The sequence below is a fragment of the Notamacropus eugenii genome, chromosome 6, assembly GCF_028372415.1.
Source record: "Notamacropus eugenii isolate mMacEug1 chromosome 6, mMacEug1.pri_v2, whole genome shotgun sequence".
Taxonomy (NCBI): domain Eukaryota; kingdom Metazoa; phylum Chordata; class Mammalia; order Diprotodontia; family Macropodidae; genus Notamacropus; species Notamacropus eugenii.
In genome coordinates this window covers 14,868,930-14,889,005 of record NC_092877.1, presented here as the reverse complement: position 1 = coordinate 14,889,005, position 20,076 = coordinate 14,868,930, and the positions used below count along the sequence as shown (strand labels likewise).

The window sequence follows — 20,076 nt, the reverse complement described above, 5'->3', positions numbered from 1 at the left end:
TCCTGTTCCTCGCCAGCGTTCTTTCATTGTTGTCTCTTGTCTCAGGCACAGCAGGTCTGTTGGCACCCCAGCCATCCTGCCTGCTTGTTCTTGGTTTTTCCTTCGGGGTCCCTCTTCCTGTTGTTCCTGTTTCTAGGTTAGGGAACACACTCTCTCCGAGTTTTCCTTTGCCACCCTAGGTTGGGTGGGGAAGGACTATTTCCCAGGGAAGCACAGATTGTTCACTGAGCTGAGGAAAACACCGGAAGGAACTCCTGAGAAATCAGGTCTGGCCAATGGAAAGGAATGTGTTTGGTCTTGAGTGCTTGAGCTATTCTGATGATCACATTTGCCCAGGGAACGTTTTCCCCTTGTTAGAAGGACAACTGGATTTAGCTCAGAAAACCTGTTGGATACCTGGCACTGCTCCTTCCTACCCTGTGACCTTCCAAAGGCTGGTTATCTTTGTTTAAAAAGAAAATTAGGGGTGGCTCAGTGGATAGAGCATCTGAGTTAGCAGGACCTGAGTTCAAATTCAGTCTTCAACACTACCTGTGTGACCCTGGGCAAGTTATTTAACCCCGACTGCCTAAAAAAATAAAAGATGAGATTTGAGGTTCCTTCCAACTTTGAATTGGGGAGTTCTATGAAGTCATTTTGGTGCTCTTTCTCTAGTTTTGAGGAAGGTCTTGAGGTTGCACCGGGCTGGTGCCATCTAGTCACCTTGCAGAAGGAAGATTATTCTGTAGAATTTCTTTGAGGGTAGAACCTTTTTTACTTTTGCCTTTGTATCTCTGGCCATGCCTAGTGGATGTCTTATTTTACAGATGAGGAAAGTGAGGTCTCTATAGGAGAAATGTTTGGCCTGGGGTCACACTCCTAGGAAGTGTGTGAGGCAGAATTTGTACTCCAGTCTGTCTGACTCCAAGGCCAGCTCTGTCACTAATGCCTAAATGTCCTCAGTAAAACATCTGTAAAGGAAAATTATGCAAATACCTGTGGTCTAGTTCCTCTTTCTGAGCAAGTCCCTGCTAGCTTACCTTGGCTGCCAGGGAAGTTCTTGACCCACCTGCCCATCTACAGGTTCCCATGTCAGGGCATTATTAGAATCTTTGAGGAAAAGGTGGGGCAGCAGGAAAACAAGACAGATGGAGTTCCCCCAAGAGCTCCTGCCAGTTGGCACCAGCGCTTCATTAGTGCAGGCTGGCAGCTGTAATTAGGATGCCGATTCCTCTTTGAAAATAATTAAATGCCATTCGTCAACTCCACTGGCACTGAGCTGCCACTTGTGTGGATAGCAACGTGCTGAGGCCATGGAGCCCCCATCAGTGGCCCCCATTCCCACCCCAGTGCCTTTCAACCATGGCTCTTTCTCCAAAGGGCTCAAGGCAAAGGAGAGGAAAAAGCAAGGTAGTTCCAAGTTGCTGACCCCACTTCCAGGAAAGAGGTTCAAGTTCTTTTAGCTCTACATTGGCCACTGGAGTTCTGTGGCCAGTAGTTGTTCTGCACATACCAAGAGTCATAGGGGAGATTCTGGTCTTTACACCCAGAGGCACCATGAGCTGGTAATGAGGGCTGTATGGACAATGAGGGGGATTAGGATGAGATCATCTGGGCATGGTGCACCAGAAGAAGGGAAGACTCGGGTAGAGGACAGCTATCTTTGAGTATCTGAAGGGCTGTCCTCTGAAAAAAGGACCAGTCTTTTTCTGCTTGACCCTAGAGGGCAAAACAAGAGGCCAGCTGAGGATTGATGCCAGATATAAACCTCCCAACAGAACTATGTCAAAATGGATTAGGCAGCCTAGAGAGGTGGCAGGCTCCACTCTAGGAAGCCTTCGAGCAGAGGCTGCCTGATGTGTTAGAGTGAGGTTAGTGAAGTGGAGGCCGACCATCATCCAACTGTACCTCGCACCTGCTGCTGCAAGGGTCCCCTGGGGAACAGCTACAGAAGACCTGGCCAGGCTGACTTCCATCTGTACCAGCACAAGGCAACTTCCACCTCTTGCCACCAATCTGATCTCCACTTGAGATGCGGACAAACGTCCAGTGCAAAGAGGAGCAGACCTTCCATTTCCTTCTATGCCTGGCCCTTGGGGAAAGAGTCAAAGTCGATGAGGACTAGGACTTGCTTCTGCTTCCTAGCTTCAGTTTCCATCTGAGGCTGCATCGTTCCCTGCCTGCTCTCTGGCTTTCCATGGGGGGAAGAAGAATAGTGAAGCAAGCCCTCAGCCTGATCATCCAACAGTGACCTTTCCATCTCATGCTTCACCTGTCTCCAGCCTCCTTAGGAAAGCTGAGTGAAACCCTTCACCCAATAGTGAGCACGTCCTACATATCTCAATGAGTCTGAATCCCTACAGGTTGTCAAACCTTACTTCCCTTACCCACCACCCCTTTCCTTACTCTTTTTTTAATTAGTAAGTTTATTTTTAGTTTTCAACCTTCAGTTCCATAAGTTTTAAATTTTCTCCTCTCATTCCACCCTCCCTCCCCAAAACAGCCTGCAGTCTGATATAAACTCTACAGTACATTCCTATTAAACACATTTTCACATTAGTCATGTTGCATAGAAGAATTAAAATGAATGGGGGAAACCATGAGAAAGAAAACAAAACCAAAAAGCAAATAGTCTGTCTCGCTCTGCATTCAGACTCCATAGTTCTTTCTCCGGATGTAGATGGCGTTTTCCATCCTGAGTCCTTTGGAAAAGCCTGAGGTTTCTGCATTGCTGAGAAGGGCCAAGTCTATCAAAACCAATCATTGAACACTGTGGCTCTTTCTGTGTACAATGTTCCTCCTGGTTCTCCTCATTTTCCTTTCCTTCCTCTCATTCCCTTTACCCTCCACCCCAAAGTTTCAATCAGATGCCACCCAGCCCTTCCACTGTGCCCTCTGGAATGCCTGTTTCATGGGTAACAAACTTCCCATCACTGTCTGTCTTTTAACCTCTGACTCCTGTCATGTTCTAGCTCTTACTGAAACCTGGCTCTCCTCTGATGACACAGATTCCTGACACCCTTTGCAGGACTATCTGCATCTTCACTCATTTTCCTAGGCTCACTGGTTGAGGTGGGGTAAGATGGATTACTTCTTGTTCCCCAATTGCCGTTTCCAAGTTCTTTCCGTACCTCCATCACTCAGTCATCTCTTCCTTTTGAGGTCCACGCTATTAATATCTATCCCCAATCATAATCCAGGTAGATGTTGTCTACAGATTTCCAGGTCATGCCCTTTCCTTCCTCAATGAGTTCCATACTTGACTTACAATTCTTTGCCTTTCAATCCCAGCCCTCATCTCAGAGGACTTCAACATACATGTTGACAAACCACTCAGTTCCTCAACCTCCTCACTTCCTATGACTTCCTCCTCCTCCCACCTCAGCCACACACAAAGATGGTCATGTCCTCGCTATGACCAGTACCACCTCCATGTTCAAGAATCCTGAGATCCCCTTATGTGACCATAATCTAATGACCTTTCACCTCTCCCACAGTCTTCCCCTATCGAACTCTGCTTTTTATCCACACCATGATATCAGTCTCTTGACTCCTCCACTGTCTTTCAGGCTATCTCCTCTGCACAAGTCACCCCATCCTCTTTTCCCTATCTTGACTCCTTGGTGAACCAATCCAACTCTACACTGTTCTCTCCTTTTGGGGCCCTAGCCTCTTTATTTCAATGACTGTGTTTTGGATCATTCTGTGACTTGATGGGAGCTCAGAGGTCAGGGTCATTTCTTGATTGGTCTAGTACTGCCTTCCAGTATGTATGAATGTGTGTGGGCATGTGCTCTGATAGATGAGCAGAAGGCTGATTCTCATTTTCACTCATACAATCTGGCATGCTGTTCTCAGGAGGTGTGATTTGAACCCAGGTCTCTTGTCTTCAGAGCCACTCTGCCACTCTGCCTAGACTCCAGACTCTGATTTAGTCGTAATATATAGTGAACAGTAGCAAGAGAAATAAGGGGCTTATGTATTCAGTTCAACAGTCAACAACTGTCTATGTGCCCAGCATTGTGCCAGGTGCTGGGTTTACAAATGAAAATGAAACGATCCCTATTCTCAAGGAGCTCACATTCTAGAGGGAGAGATATATACAAATAGAATTATGCATAAAATAGGTACAAAATAAATAGGAGCTTTATCAAATGTTTATTAAGCACCTACTATTCTATGTTTGGCACTGGGGATACAAGGACAAAAAAAAGTTCTCTCCTCCCAACGGGAATTATATTCTATTGGGAAGACGCAATATATACACAGATAAATAGATAATACAGCTAGTATGCATCTGAGAGAAGATCTGAACTCGGGTCTTCCCGACTCCAGGCCCAGCACTCTATCTGGTTCTCCATTAGCTGCTCTAAAGACACAGTTGGGTGGTTCTGGATTTGGTGTCAGCAAGACCTGAGTTCAAATCCAGCCTCAGACACTTACTAGTTATATGACCCTGGGTAAGTCACTTAAATTGTTTGCCAGTTTTTCCTTCTATAAAGTGGGATAATGACACTTACCTCCCTGGAGTGTTGTGAAGATGAAAGGAAAAATGTAAAGCACATTGAAAACCTTTCATTGCTATAGAAATGTTATTGTTGTTGCCATGAAGTGATGGACGCTATTTGGTCAGTAAAGCCCCAGGTCAGGAGGTCTCCTGTAGACCTTGGTGGTCTGTTTGGTCCCCCAGAGCCATATGAGCCTATAGGGAAGCACGTTGTGTAATAAATGGAGAGAGCCCTGGATTTAAGAATTAGAAGACCTCACGAGGGGCCATGGTGTGGTGTGTGTGTGTTTGTCCATTGCCAAAGAAGACCATGCCATCAGAGAAATGATGACATGACTTGCCCTTGGCTTTGTTTTGAGGGAGGGAGGGCTGTGCAGGTCACCAGCCTCACTTGTCCTCCAGAGCCATCTGAATCCAGTGGCCAGATATTCATCAGGATGGCTAGAGATGACCCAAGATGAGGCAATTGGGGTTAAGTGACTTGCCCAAGGTCACATAGCTAGTGAGTGTCAAGTGTCTGAGGTGAGATTTGAGCTCAGGTCCTCCTGACTCCTGCACTGGTGCTCTATCCACTGCACCACCTAGCTGCCCCAACCATGGTATGGTACGAAAAGGACCGAGGAGAGGGTCCCAGGAGCCCTGTTGTTTATTGTGTGTGGTCCTGGATCATTCACTTACTCACTAGGCCTGTTTCCTCTCATGTAAAGTTGAAGGATACTAGTCTATCTGACTTCCAAGGTCCTTTCTAGCCCTAAATCTATGATGGTGAGCCCAGCTTTTGCTACATAATTAGCTGGGTGACTTTGGATATAGGACCTCCTAGAACTAGCAGCTTGTGGGAGGCCAGAAAAGGAAAAAACCTAGAGATAATGTTAAAGTAAGTATGCATCAGGGGTGAGGAAGGAGGGGAATGAATGAATGAATGAATATGAATATTAAGGACTGACTTTGTGAAGGTAAATCTTAGCTGATTAAAGCTGGAGAGCCACTTGTCAGGTGGGTTGGTGTCAGAGGCCTGAGAGCCAGGGCAGTCTCCACTTGGCAAGCCCTTGGCAAGTCTGGCTCCAGAACTGTAGGCTGGGCCTTGGACTTGCCAAAACTGGGTGAAATTTCTCCGGGACAGTTGAGATTCCCAGGTGAATAGTTCACGTCCCTCCCAGGTACTTAGAGGGTGTTGCTTTTACCATCTGATCTGCTGAAGTTGGGGAAAACTGTTGAGAAACTCAGGTTTCCTCTTAGGTAATAACTACCCCTATTATGATAAGGCAGCAACTGGAAAGTTAGGGGGAGGCTGGCAGGAGTATTGAGGATGGGGTTGAGCAGAATGATAAGGCTGTGGTCCTATGACTGATTAGAAATGCTCCATCTGTGCCTTGCCGATCCCAAGCTTCCTGAAGCAGTGGGTGGTTCCATTCCAGCCTTCACATGCAAGGGCAATCTACCAGTTGGCCAGAAATCAATATTTCCGCCCTGTGACAAATGACAATGGCCTACTTAGCAGGTTAATGACCACCATGGAGTGTAAGGGTTTGCTGGCTGTGCATGATGATTCTTCCTTCACCCCAGCCCTGAGCCTCAAATCTAGGGCTTATACTGGGCTTTGGGAAAATGCCAGGTTGAGGGTTGGGGCTTCCCCAAGAAGCCAATATTGAACACCAGTGTCCCCTGCAGCAACCATTCCTTCCTTCTCCTTAAATACAGGGAGCACTGCCTGCCATGTACATAGGAACCTTGGAGCTGAAAATCTGGCCTCCTTCATCTTGGAGATGGGGAGACCAAGGCACAGAGAGGGGAATACACTTGTCTAGGTCAACCTGGGGATTTTAACCTAGGTCTTTGTTTCCAAATCTGCTGCTCATTCTGTTTGACAATAATATACCCTGCAACTTTCTTGTGATCTTACAAATCAATTTTGAGATGCAGATGAGGAGAACTAGGATGACTGATCCAAGGACCTCGAGAGGCATGCGAACCTATGGAAGATAGTTCAGTCTGCTGGTGCAAATTCCACAATGTCAAAATCACCTTATATTGATTTTGTATACAAATGTATAAATGTATATAAATATCTATAATTTTATATATTCATACACAAATATGTAATTTAAATATATGTAAATTTATATAAATGTATATGAATATGTAAATGATAAATTCCTCCAGGGAAGGGACCATTTCATAGGCTCATAAATTTACATGTGAAGGAGACTTTAGAGTCTGCAAGCTCCCTCACTTTACAGGTGAGGAAACTGAGGCCCAGACAACTTAAATGACTTACCCAAGGTCATGCAGGCAATAAAGTATCAGTCAAAATTTGAACTCCTCCCTTGATTCTCAATCCAATTCTTTCCCTATTGAGGGCATCTGCGCTGGCAGGGCCATCAGATAAGAGTCTTCAAATAAGGCCTCCCCTATGGTGCTTGGCTAAATCTCTTTGCGAAGTTGGGAGTTGGGGAGAGGCGCTGAGCACTCAGCCTAACTAGTAGATGGAGCACGGCTGCCACCTGCTGCCAGGTAGTGCTCAGGCTGGCCCTGTCCATTTCCCTGGCTTCCTTCTTCCCTTTGAAGCTAGTCTGAGGTGCCTGAAATACCAGTGCAGAAAACCAGTCAGACATCTACCCGCAGAAAGCAAACCAATCAAACAACCCAGGCTTTCGTGGCTAAGAGCTCTCACTGCTGCCGAAGTTCTGTGTTTGGGACCTCATTAGTGCAGTAATCTGGTTCTGGCTCAGATTTTTAACGGCCCTGCAAAAATCACAAAAGTGCTTCCCTTACAGCAATTAGACACATGGTTGGGCAGGGCAGGCTGTTTTATTCCCATTCTGGAGATGAAGTAACTCATCCAAGGTTCTTTAAAAAGTAGTAAAGCAGGATTTGAAACCCCACACTCTGATTTTATGCAAATAACTTGCACAAAATATGTACAAGAGAAATGCAGAACGAGAGAGTATGAAGTCCAAGGGGGAAAACCATTACCAACTGAGAGAATTAGCGAAGGATTTCAATGGAAGTCGTGGTATTTGAGAGAAAATTTAAAGAAAAGGTAGGAAACCAGTGAGGGAAGAAGGGTTAGGAATAAGAGGATTCTGAGCATTGTAAATAGCATAGACAGAGGAAGCACCTACTCTATGTTAGGCACTGTGCTAAAAAATAGGATACAAAGAGAGGTAAAAGACACCCCCCATCTCTCAAGAAGCTTAGTCCAAAGCGGGGAAGATACTGCAAAAACCATGCACAGAGAAGCACCATGTAAGACAAGACAGGATTTAACTGGAGATAACTAACAGAAGGAAAGGCTTCCTGTAGAAGGTGGAATTTTAAGTGGGACTTGAAGGAAGCCAGGGAAGCCAAGAGATGGTAAAGAGGAGAGAGATTTCAGCCATAGGGGACAGGCAATGAAAATGCCTGGAGTCAAGGGATGGAGAGTCTTATTCAAGGATCAGCAAGGAGGCTAGTGTCTTTGGATCACAGAATCCATGTGCGTGTGTGTGTGTGTGTATGTGTGTGTGTATGTGTGTGTGTGTGTGTTGGGGTAGTAAGGTGTAAAAAGACTGGAAAGGTGTGGGGGGAGGAGGGGCATCCTTATGATGGCCTTGGGATGTCAAATTGAAGGTCTTGTATTTGGTCCTAGAGGTAATAGGGAGCCACTAGAGTTTACTGAGTAGGTGGGGAGTGGGTGTGTGATGTGGTCTAATATGTGCTTTAGTAAGGATGGACTAGAATGAAGACTTGTGGCAGGGAGACCCACTGGAAGACATTACAAGGCTTGGGGACTGAGGGGATGATGGTATCCTTGACTGTGATAAGGAAATTTGAAAGGGGTAAGTTTTGGGGGAAAGAGAATGAATTCAGTTTTGGACATGTTGAGCTTAAGATGTCTACTGACATACAGCTGGAGAGATCCAAGGGGCAGCTGGAAACACACTGCAGATCAGTAAAGAAGGTAGGACTGGGTAAGTAGATTAGCATAGAGATGGTCATGGAATCATGGGAGTTGATGAGATCAAGTGAAGTAGTACAGAGGGAGGAGAAAGAGGGCCCAAGGACCTGTGGGACACCGAGTTAGTAGATGTGACCTGGATAAAGATCCAGCAAAGGAGACTGAGGAATATGAGATAGATGGGAGAACCAGGAAAGCAAGGCAAAAGATTAAGCATTTATATACTGTAGTATATACTGTAGTTCCTACTGGTATGTGCCAGACACCATGCTCAGCCCTTTTTATAAACATCTCATTTGATTCTCACAACAACCCTAGGAGGTAAATGCTATTAAGCCAACCCCATTTTACAATTGAGGAAACTAAGGCAAATAAATGTTAAGTGACTTGGCCATAGCTATAGTAACTGAGGCTGGATTGTCTTTCTGACTCGAGGCCAGAAAACCTGGAGAGGAGAGATTATCAAGAAAAGTGTGATCAACAGTCAATCATCAAAGTGACAGGACTCAAGCAACAGTTTGGCCAAAGCATGGGATCACAGGATGAAATAAGACTGAAACGATAGAGTGATCACACGCTGCCTAATGGACTGAATGCCACGCTAGGGAGTTAGAAACTTACTGGGTAAGTGAAAAATGAGGCACTGAAGGATTCTGAGCAAAGCAATGCCTTGTTTGTAAAAAATATCATGAAGGTGGATACTGACAATTAAATGGATGAGGGGCAAGTGGAAAAAAAGCTGATAGTAGGAACAGAAAGCGAAGGAAGGATGTTTCGGTGTAAGCTTTCACATTCTAGTCATCTGGAAGGTGGCTTCTAATCCCTGTCTATGGTAAGGAGCAGGTAATTGAGTACAGAAATAAGAAAAGGAAAGCTTGACAATCTTCCAGTGTCTCTGAGTCATCTTTCAAGTATGTATAGTTAAGTTATTTGCCTTGGAGTATTATGATTTCCTGGAGGATCAGACACATATTCAAACATAAGCACAAACACACATTCTCAAGCCAAATACAAATGCTTTGGGTTTCCCTCTGCTTAAAATTATTTATCACTGCTCATGGATAAAGAGTTGACTCCATTTCTTTAAAAAAAAAAATTATTTGGATTTTTAAAAGTGACAAAATTAACAGAAATTGGAGTAGAGATGAGAGATTTTAAAGTCAAATCTTAAGCAAAATGACTTGTTGGGAATGTTTTAGAAATGACAATCTTTGATGACTTATTTTCTTGGAACATCCACCTCAAAAGTCTCTGGAAAAGGTCAGCTTTCCTATAACATATCTTAGAAGTGTTTCCGTCACTCAGTTCTAAAATGAATTGCCTCATTTTAAATGCAGCAGGTGCTGATTCTTCGGAGAGACTGTACAAATGCATCTCCTGGCCATGGAAGCGGCGGTTCTTAAAAAAAAAAAAAAAGACCTTTTCAATAAAGGGTTGGGAAGGGGCCATGTAGGTCATCTAGTCCAGTCTCCTATTACATAAGGAAACTGAGGCCCAGAGAGGTTAGGTGGCTTGTTTGGTCACACAGGCAAGTAATTAGAGGCTGGAATCTGATCCAAATGCAGACATTGTACTACATCTCATTACTCCTGTCACTTCAGAAAGTTCCCTAGTCTAGGATTTTTTTTTCTACAGCCACCTTAAATGAGGTGGGCAGATGTCATCAGGAGGGAGCATGGACATGTACCCTGCAAGGGACCCAGTCATGTAACACAGCTGTCTAAGCGGCTTTCCTTCTCTCTGACTCAAGCCTGCCTTAAGTTCTTCTGCATGAAGCAAGGATTATGATACTTCCAGGATGCTCACCTCACACGAGGTAAGAATGAGGGAGCTGCGGCACATAAATGAGTTCCAAAGTCTGCCTCCCAACTCAGTTCTCCTGTGTCTTCCTTCTTGATCTGTTTATACTACCCACCCCCCAATGATGACAATGCCATCGTAACATTAAAACAATTTATTAGTTTTTTAAAACTTTTTCTAGAAATATTGGTGATATTTTTAAATTACAAGGGAAAATACAGACAAACCAATACACATATTTATTGTGAAACAGTGCAATACATAGGCCAGGAGGGGAAAGGAAAGGTCTGTTATCTTTGCCAGTGGCACATACGTACGTTCCACAGACATTCATGAAGGTGGGTGGGCCCGGGGGTGGGAAAAGGAGGACATCCATGTTCAAGGACCACCTTTCTTTTTGTCCATATCAGTCTTTAGCAGTGTAAATGTCTAAAGTCTTGGGCCATCAAGTCATGCGTAAACATCCTATCCTAGAGCATCACGGTCTCTTGCAATTGAGTTAGAAGCACAGGCTTTTTATTATGCCCACCACACAGAAGGGAGAATTGGGATTAGTCCTCAAATAAAGAAAAAAACAACTGTTTGGAAGGGGTTAATCTAGAAAATGTCCTCCTCTATCTTGCCCTTCAAATTTAAGTCAGCAGCCATCTATCATGGGGCTAGAATCAGGGCCAGATAAAAGACAGACCCGCCCAGTTGGAGCTCACAGCCTGCTAATTCCCTGTACAATTTCTACAAGTACACAATCTATTCCAGGTTCTCATCATGGCCACAACCAGCCTTTCTGCAGTACTTTACACCCCATCATCCTTGAATTTTACAATGGCCTCAGGCCCCCTCAGAGGGCTTGTATGGCACTTGTTTACTACCTGAGAGTGAATTAAAGTTTTATCTGGAGGACTTTAAGAGATCTATGATGACTAGTGACCTAACAGGGCGTAACAAAACCAAGGCTGGGTAATCCTGCACGGGAGCACACATACACATACATACGAGCATCTTCCTAACATTAAATAAGCAATTTGTAAAGGGTTACAGGTAATACTTAAGGAAAATGAGTCCCAGGGGTTATGTGGTGAGTCTTTTATATCTACATGTGTGTATACACACACATATATGCATATAGACATACATACACCTGCATGTGTGTATATATATACACACACACACACACATAAGTATATAATATGCCAAAAACTTCTAAAGCAGCAATCTTAAAAAATAAAACTATTCAATTAAGACACTTGTGATGGATGGCCAGACGTGTGTTAAGGTGCTCATCTTATAAAAGGACTGATCAATTCCTGGCTTTTCTCACCATTTATGGAATAATGATAACTTTAAAAAACTCTCTGGATTCCTAAGGTGCCTTTTCTTTTAAGGGCACAGAGCACTTACACTGGTGAGAATCCAATCCTTTGCCTTTCTCTGGTGTGATGGCTTACCTACTCAATAATTCTTCATCCATCCTGATACAGGATTTGGGAACCTTAGGACTTTGCACAACTAGTGCAAAAAGCTCATCAGTCATTATTCGTGACCAATAACAGCACAGTGACAGATCTCTTTGTTTAAACACAAGTAGTTTACACCACAGCCACGTACAAAAGTATTTCTTCATGCAAAAATATAAATAAGACCACAAAACGCATTAGCTATGGAAGATAAAGCCTTTCTAAAGTAGTTTTGGAAGCTTTTAGTTACACCTCAAATCTATATCCCAGTTATAACTTTTCCAAATAATAATCCTCTTCTGCAGGAAGACCAACTCTGTTTCATTTATAAGAGCAATGAAATTCAAGGGCATGGACCTCCAAATAAGCCTCACTGAAAGTAACTTTGGAAAATTACTAACCTTGGCTTATAGGGGAAACTAATAACTTGCAGATCAGATTTTCCCCTTTGAAAACAAGAAGGTAAGCAAGAAGGCACTCAATTCCCTTAGAAGCAATCTCTCAGCTTTCACTTGGAGGTGATGCAGGGCAAGCTTGCAAAGACCAGGGAAACAATGAGTAGGGCAGCCTCTCTTTCAGAGACTAGTCAGGAGCACCACCGGAGCTGTGCTTTGTTGCCTGGGCCAAGCCTACTCTACCCGGAGAGTCAGATGGCCAGGTGAGAACGTAGGGTATAAAGGATGCCCTTTGTATCACAGTAGAGTTGAATGCATCCGTTTTACAGACTCCTTTTCAGATCCTCCCCAACCAGAATTACTTTTCTATATTTCATTCTGATATCTATTAGGAGAAATTAGCCTTTCATTAAAAAAAATAAAAAGAATTTCTATAATAACAAATGAAGCCTGTTGACTGAGACAGAAAAGACTGGGGTAACATTTCAAAAAAACAGGTATTTCTTTTTTGGGGGGGGGGAAATATTTATTTACAAATGTTTACTTCTGATTGAAAGTTAAGGTTGTACTGCTTAGGTGTAACAAAACATATAGATCTACACTGATTTAATTAGACCGAGTATCCCTACTCTTTTTTCAGGCTGCAGGAACATAGAGGAAAGGTGATATACACTGAGACGGAAGGAAAAAACACTTCTTCAGGTTGTACAAGACTACATTACATAGTAAGATGGCTTCCCAAGTGTGATAAAAGAATTATGTTATTTATAGTCACGAACATACTGGTATCCATTAACAGTCAAAAGGCCAAAGTCAGGGGCTATAAACAAAATGATGTGGTTCCATGACAAAACATGAAAACACTCCCAGATGACAGTTGTCTTCACAATTAAATTCTATTGGATAGCACAGTAGCTTACAAGCTTTCACATATGAATCTTGCTCATGTTCACGGCCACCCTCTGAGGGAGGGAGGGAGGCAGTTAGCTGGGGCAGAAAGTAAAACTCTGGAGGATTGTGCCTTTCCCAAGATGACACAGCTAGTAAGGAATAGGGCCGAAACCACAACACAGATGACCTTAACAACTTAGCAGAAAAGATAGCCATCTTGTTTTAAAGAATTTAGAAAACACCCAACTGCTTAGGCATTATAGAAACAGGCATTGTGGAAATACAGCATTGCAGCGTTTTACTTATTAAAAAACAAAACAAAACAAAACGAATGAGCTTTTAAGGTACATTACTTCTTTCTCCACAGGGATAAACAGGGAAGTGTTTCATAAAGCAACTGACTACATGACTGTGGGCCTCTCCAACTCTAATTATAAATTAAATGGAAAAATGAAAAGGGTTTTAAAAAAGTGCTCCACTAACGTAAAATATTTATTAGTAAAGCAAAAAGCTATGAGGATCTCTCTTGAGTGAGGAGCTTGTACAACGGAGTAGGCAAACGCTAATATTCTTTTTATGCTGATGGCCTGAGTGATTTGTAAGCACAGCCCTGTGTTATGAAGATGATGGTGAAGTTTAATGAAAGATTCTAGGTTTTGTGGAAAAAGTGCAATTCTTCTAAATAATCCCCAGAGACTCATCTTTTTTCTCCTCATGTTCAATAGCCCTAGCAAAGCTGTACAGGTTTCCATCATATTACCTTCCCTATTCCCCGGGAAAAAAGATAATTTTGGTTATGCCAGCAAAAAAAGCCATCCTTATTGGGAGAAGAAACCAAGAAATCGCTGACGTGGAATTACACCCCTATTCTGCCAATCAATAGCAAAATGTGTGACAGCAAATTGAGTAGAAACATTGGCTTGCACAATGCTCTTCAAAGAGGAAGTTGCATATGGAGCTTTATTTATTAGCAAAGCTCCAGATGATGCAGAGGCTTAAATTTGAGGGCAGTGACTAGTCAGTTAATAAAACGCCAAGATGGCCCCATCTGTTGATATGCCAATTTGCCCAAACTAGCAAACTCCCACTTTTTTTGGCACAACAAGACTAGAGGAGGAAAGGAGTTAGTTGGTTATTGGGTTCTAAGTCAAGGTCAGCCTGAAGACCTGACAAGAGGATCTTTCTGTCCTGGATGATGCCTGTTATCATCAGGCTTTGCAATGATCCTCAAATACATTCAGCATCAAGTAATTAGCTAGCTAAGGGAAGGAGCATCCACCTGAATAAAGAGACAACCTAGCTGATGGGCATTTAATCCATTCAAAGCCATCATTTTGTTAGCATTGGCAAAGAGCAGAGATAACTGTTTCCGGATTTAACTGACCAGTTTAAACAGGCTTCGTCAATGCTATGACAGCTTAATGACAATTGTCAAAGGGTCAGAGAGAATTCAACTTCTGAAATCATTGATTTCTAGCTCCAAGGAGGCCTTAAGAACTATCTACTGTAGGGGTTCTTAACCTGGAATCTATGAATCTTTTTAGAAAATATTTTGATAACTGTATTTCAGTATAATAGGTTTCCTGCAAAAGGGGTCCTTGACATACATAGAAAGACCTAATATACTGGAACCTCCTCATTTTAGAGACGAGGAAACTGAAACCCAAAGTGGTTGTGGCAATAAACTGGCATTTGATGTCTTCTGGGGACAGGAAGAAAAGATCAAGCAATTTCATCACAAATAAATAATCACACACTGCCATGCTTCCTTCTAGTAAGCCAACAGGTAATAGACATAGATCAAGGAGGAGTACGTATATCTCTTGCCCAGTAGATAACAAAGGCAGTGGGTGAAGGGCTATAAGAAAGCAGTGCTAATACAGATCTGTAAAGATGAGGTGGTGGTCATATGGCGCCACGAATTGTGGCAGAGATAAAAAGGCAAATCTAAATGATTTTTGTTTCGGTGCTGGTGCAACAGATAAGTGATCTCTCCTTAGCTTTCTTTCCTATCCTGATTTTATAAATCCCACCAAAGCCAAAATATCAGAGGGAGAGGTCTGGGTTTGCCTGGAACTCAAAAATAACACTCTTTTGGTCTCCAGGATGCAAACGGAGGTAGATGGTAAATAAGAAGTATTTTCTACTACATCCAGATATGAAATTCTAGAGAGGGAACACCTACCACCTCTTGATTGTAAGAACCAGCTCAAAAGGCAGAAATCCTATCACAATATGGTGACGCTGGTTGATGACTGGGTCACACTAGGCCACTTCTGAAAGTACAACAGGGAGTCACTGATAAATCCATGAGTCTAGTCCCTGACACCAAAAGAATTTTATCAACCCTTGGCTTTATCCTCACCTGAGCCCTGAATAGTAGGTACAGTCAGAGGTACCTGGTTGGGGTTTTGCTCGCCCTAGATTGGGGTACCTGTAAAAATCTCCAACAAAGCTCTTGGTCAATTACAGCCACCAGCTGAGGTCCACCTATGTCTGGACAGAGCTGATATCCCAGGAGCATTTAAGTGAATGGCTTCATTTCCTGGATCCAAACTGTGGCAGTGAATGCTCATATCTCCATCATTTTTAGATGACCATGTCCACTGGGGATGTGTACAGTATCAATAAACCCAAATATCAGATCAAGTGAGAAGGATCTATGTCGCCATTTCTAAAAATTCCAGACACAAGTAGCACATACAGGCGTCTGGGAAAGGGGGCAGGGGCAGCAAGCTGGGGTTTTGGATGTAATCACTTATTGGGGTTCCTTGACAAAAGTCATTTAAAATTATGTAATGATGATTATCCTGACTTTGGGGAAGGCAAGAGTGGAAAATTTAATATAAAAATTGGTAAGTGGCCTAGCTGATCAACATTTATTACTCTAACACACTATTCTGTTCATATCAGCAAAATGCTCCCTCTCCACAGCGTCTCGTTAGAGTCAGTAGTTTGTAATGGGAAATCTTGCGTTAACAACTAGTATTCAGAACTAGATTTCACTCCAACATTCAATATCCAAGGGGCCTAAAATACTACTGAACAGATTTAAACAAGTACCCTGTGTGGACCTCCATTATTGTTCTAGGAGAGTACATAAAGATATACTGAGTGAATCCACTGTGAGCTGGATTCTTATTCAGAAAAAAGTTTTCTTATTCAGATCCCATGGTTCTGGTGAGTTAAGGCAACCACTCCAAATACTGTATAACAGAACTGTCTTGACTGACAAATTCCAAATTCTATTTGGTGATATTCAGGCTCTCTCTCAAGGGAGTATTGGAAAATTATCAAAATTCATTTTGATCTGCCTTAATTTAAAAAAAAAATCAAATGTATCAGAATCTTATGTCAGGATATAAAAAATTCAGCCATAAATATCCCCAAATAGCTTTGAATCACTGGCTTACACAACTAAGTGGTGGGCATCCATATTTATCATGGATGTTACTACTTTGTGCTGTGTGCCTGCAACAAAATTTGGGGTTATTGTTAAATTTTTGTTTGTGTGTATTTGTACAGAAATACATTTAAAAATACTTGTTATGCAGCATATGCAACCAATATATTTACACACACACATCTGTTTTAGCCTCAAACTTCAGTTCAACAGGTGATCATGGTCAGCATCTTAGCAACAGATCACAAAAGATGCAAGAACCATTACCCAGAGTTCTTGACACCAAAACCTACTAGTACAGAGATGAGAAGATAGGAGATTACAAATATGTGCTTATGTGTCTTAAAAGAAACATGCACTGAAATTAAGACTCGGGACTATTCAGTAATGAGTTTTCAAAATCTCCCCCACAACTAGATCACATTTTCATATTGGCTCCCAACTTGAAAGATAATATTTCTACTACAGATACAAGAACAAAAAGACTAAGTGAAATGAAAATTCAATGGGCCAGTGCTGGGTCTGGTGTGGACCACGACAGGAGCAGCTCCACAACATGCCTGCTGACAGTGAACACTGCAAAGATCTGGCCAGACAAGCCGAAGAGCTTATCAGACACAGCGTCCCAGAGGTCTCACAGGAACCGCTGATCAAACAAACAGCTTTCTGAGAACAAAATGCTAATTCAAGAGCTGAATAAAAGTGAAGCTACAATGAAAATCTACGATGATGTGGGGACGAACTTGCTTCAGAACTATAGAAGTGATGACACAAGGAAAGTGAAAGAAAGCAGTGGCGATCTGCGTGCATCTTGGATGAGCCTCAATCAAAGCACTCGTGACCAACAGACTGCCTTAGAGGCTGAGCTGAGGATGGGGCAGGCCTCCTTCCAGGATCTGGAGAACTTGCTAAAGTGGACACCAGAGGCAGAAACCATAGTTAATGTGCTTTCAGACGTAGTTCAGCGGGAGAACCCTCACCAGGACACTGGTTTGGCCAAGGAATTAAAAAAGCAGATTTAGAGAACTTCTTTAATCACATTTATGAAGCTTTCAGCCTGGCATAGCAAGGATATACAGGCTGAAATTGATGCCCATAATGATATCTTCAAAAATATTGATGGAAATATGCAAAATATGGTAAAAGCTTTGGGAAATTCAGATGAGGTGGTCGTGCTCCAACATCAACTAGATGATATGAACCAGGGGTGGAATGACTTGAAAGCAAAGTCTGCTAACATCAGAGCTCACTTGGAGGCTCATGCTAAAAAGTGGAAGAGTTAATCGAGTGGCTAAATATGAAAGACAATGAGCTTAAAAATGAGCACACTGGAGGAGATGAAACTGCCTTAAAGCTCTAGCACAACCACTGTAAAGCACTGAGACATGAACTGAAAGAGAAAGAACAGAACATACTGAATGCTGTGGATGAAGTTTGAGTCTTCCTTGCTGACCTGCCAACTGAGACCCCTGAAGAACCAAGACATGACCTTCAGTCTAACATGAAATAGGGGCAGCTAGGTGTCACAATGAATAGAGCACTGGCCCTGGAGTCAGGAGGGCCTGAGTTCAAATCTGACCTCAGACACTTGATACTTATTAGCTGTACAACCCTGCGCTTAACCCCAAATGCTTCACCAAAAACAACAAAAATCCCAACAAAATAAAGTCTCTAACATTCACATGTAGGGGTGAAAAAGCCCTTTGCAAAATTCAAAGATCTTTATAAAAATACATACAGTCTTGGTGAAAAAAGCTTTTTTTGGATAAGTCTAAGACCGCTCTATATGACTGTGCTTGTAGCTGGTACTTCCCTGGGAGAAAAAAAAAAAAGCAGCAAATGGAAACTTCCCCTCAAATCCCTCAACCACTAAAAGGGGTCAAAATTATGAGAACTCAATTCTCTAGCTCTTCATTTGGAGTAGATAAGGCAGTAGTGATTCTCGTCTATTTAAACCTAATATCATCAAAACAACATAGCTTGGAGGAAATTTCTTATTATCCAAGGAAGAGGAAGCTTTCAGCTGCTCTATTATGGCTTTTGGATAATAAATAGCATCCTTCGAGTAAAGTTCATGGGAAAATCCTTTGGTGTCAATCTTCTGACTTTATGTGAGAAAGGACTAAAGACATCCTCAGAGACTAACAAAACAGCTAAAATACATTAGGCACCTCGGCTTCCATTCTTTTGTACAAGCAGACCAAGTGTTCATCCCCAAGGGAAAATTCTTTCAATGTAGACTGTCACAAAAGGAGTAAGGACTTAGGTAGTGATATAGACTTCAACTTCTGAGTGATGGTTTTCAGGTAATGGTACAGAATTTAGGATAGAGTAATAAAATACTACCTTTTAAAAGCATGGGTTTGATTTGTGTTTCATTGCTTAGAGGTTTTCAGAGGACTGAGACTCTTCAACTGACTTCAAGGCAACCAGAAATAAAGCCTGGACCATATCACTGTGACGTGAATCATGTATGGTGACTAGGACAGGAGCCAGCAGGCTCCAGACAGATTCCATCTTCCTAAGCCAGGGGCCATTCACTATACCCCTGCATCAGTACTGCGTGGCTGAAAGCCCTCCCTTCTTAGGCTATTCATGTCCAGGCGTGTTAAAACCTCACAACGCACAAGTAAAGTATCATCTTTAATGAAGGTTCTTTGCCTAAGGGCTTGCAAGTGCATGAAAGTCACATAGCCAAACCCTTTGGGGTTCCGGGGGATGGTGGGCCTCTGGAAGGCAAGCAGCTCTGGCTTGGCATCCATGATTTCTTCATGATTCTGCCTCACAGGTGCTTCAGACTGATCGAGAATAGTTAGGCGTATTGTGCCCTGGAAGGGCCAGGGCAGATGGCTGTCATACTCACCTTGCATCGTGTGGACAAAAAGGGAAATATAGTTAGCACAGCGCTGAGCACTGGGCAGCTGCAGGTGAAGGCGCATGCAGAGCTTGTAGCCAGGTTTGCCAGTATAGAATCCAGGGCTGTGGATGACTACAGGCTTCTCTTCTTCTTGTGATTTCAAATGCATCCCAAAGTTGTTAATCTTCCAGATGTAAATGCCATTGCACTGCTGCGCCTCCATCTCTGCAATTCTGTCCTCAAGGGTTCGAATGGTCCGTTTGAGGTCCCCCACACAAGCACTCTGCGTTTCCATCTTAGCAGTCAGCTCTCGGATTTGATGGTCCTGTATGACAAGGCGACTTTCCAACTGTTGGATGGTTTCTTGGAAGTTTGGAACCCCTGAGGGGGTCCGGGATATGGAGCTACCATCATAGGGAGGGGTCTCACGTGGGTGGAGGCTGGAATTGAAAGCTGCAATGCTGATGCTCTCGATGGCCTGGGCCATCATTCGCATGTGCGCCAGAGTATCCTCTTGTAGATGGCGTGCCAAATGATTCCTCGGCATCTAGAAAAAAAAATGATGATAGTCAGTGACTAGAACAGTCCAACTGATAATCTAAAGGGCTAAATGGGAAAAATGAAAAAAGTAATACATCTATTACTCTAAAGCTTGCAAAGCATTTTATGTCCACTATTCCATTTTGCTCTCACAACAACCTTGTGAGTCAGATGCTTTGGCAAACTGAGCCTCAGTGACTAAGTGACTAGGCCAGAGCTAGTCAGTTACAGAGGCAGGCCTGGAAACTCAGGGATTCCTGAATTTAACAACATCCTGCTGTCTCTTGAGAAGTTGATCAGGGTCCAAGAT

General features: G+C 42.9%; 1 protein-coding gene across 3 annotated transcripts in view; it reads right to left on the bottom strand.

Annotated features, from left to right (window-relative positions):
• Positions 1 to 10,365: 10,365 nt before the first annotated feature.
• Positions 10,366 to 20,076, bottom strand: part of TRAF6 (TNF receptor associated factor 6) — a 29,020-nt gene continuing 19,309 nt past the window's right edge. For all 3 annotated transcript variants that reach the window (XM_072619117.1, XM_072619116.1, XM_072619114.1), the window contains exon 7: positions 10,366 to 19,773. In XM_072619117.1, coding sequence (XP_072475218.1) covers positions 18,910 to 19,773 — 864 coding nt within the window. In that variant the 3' untranslated portion in view covers positions 10,366 to 18,909. The remainder of the gene's footprint in view (positions 19,774 to 20,076) is intronic.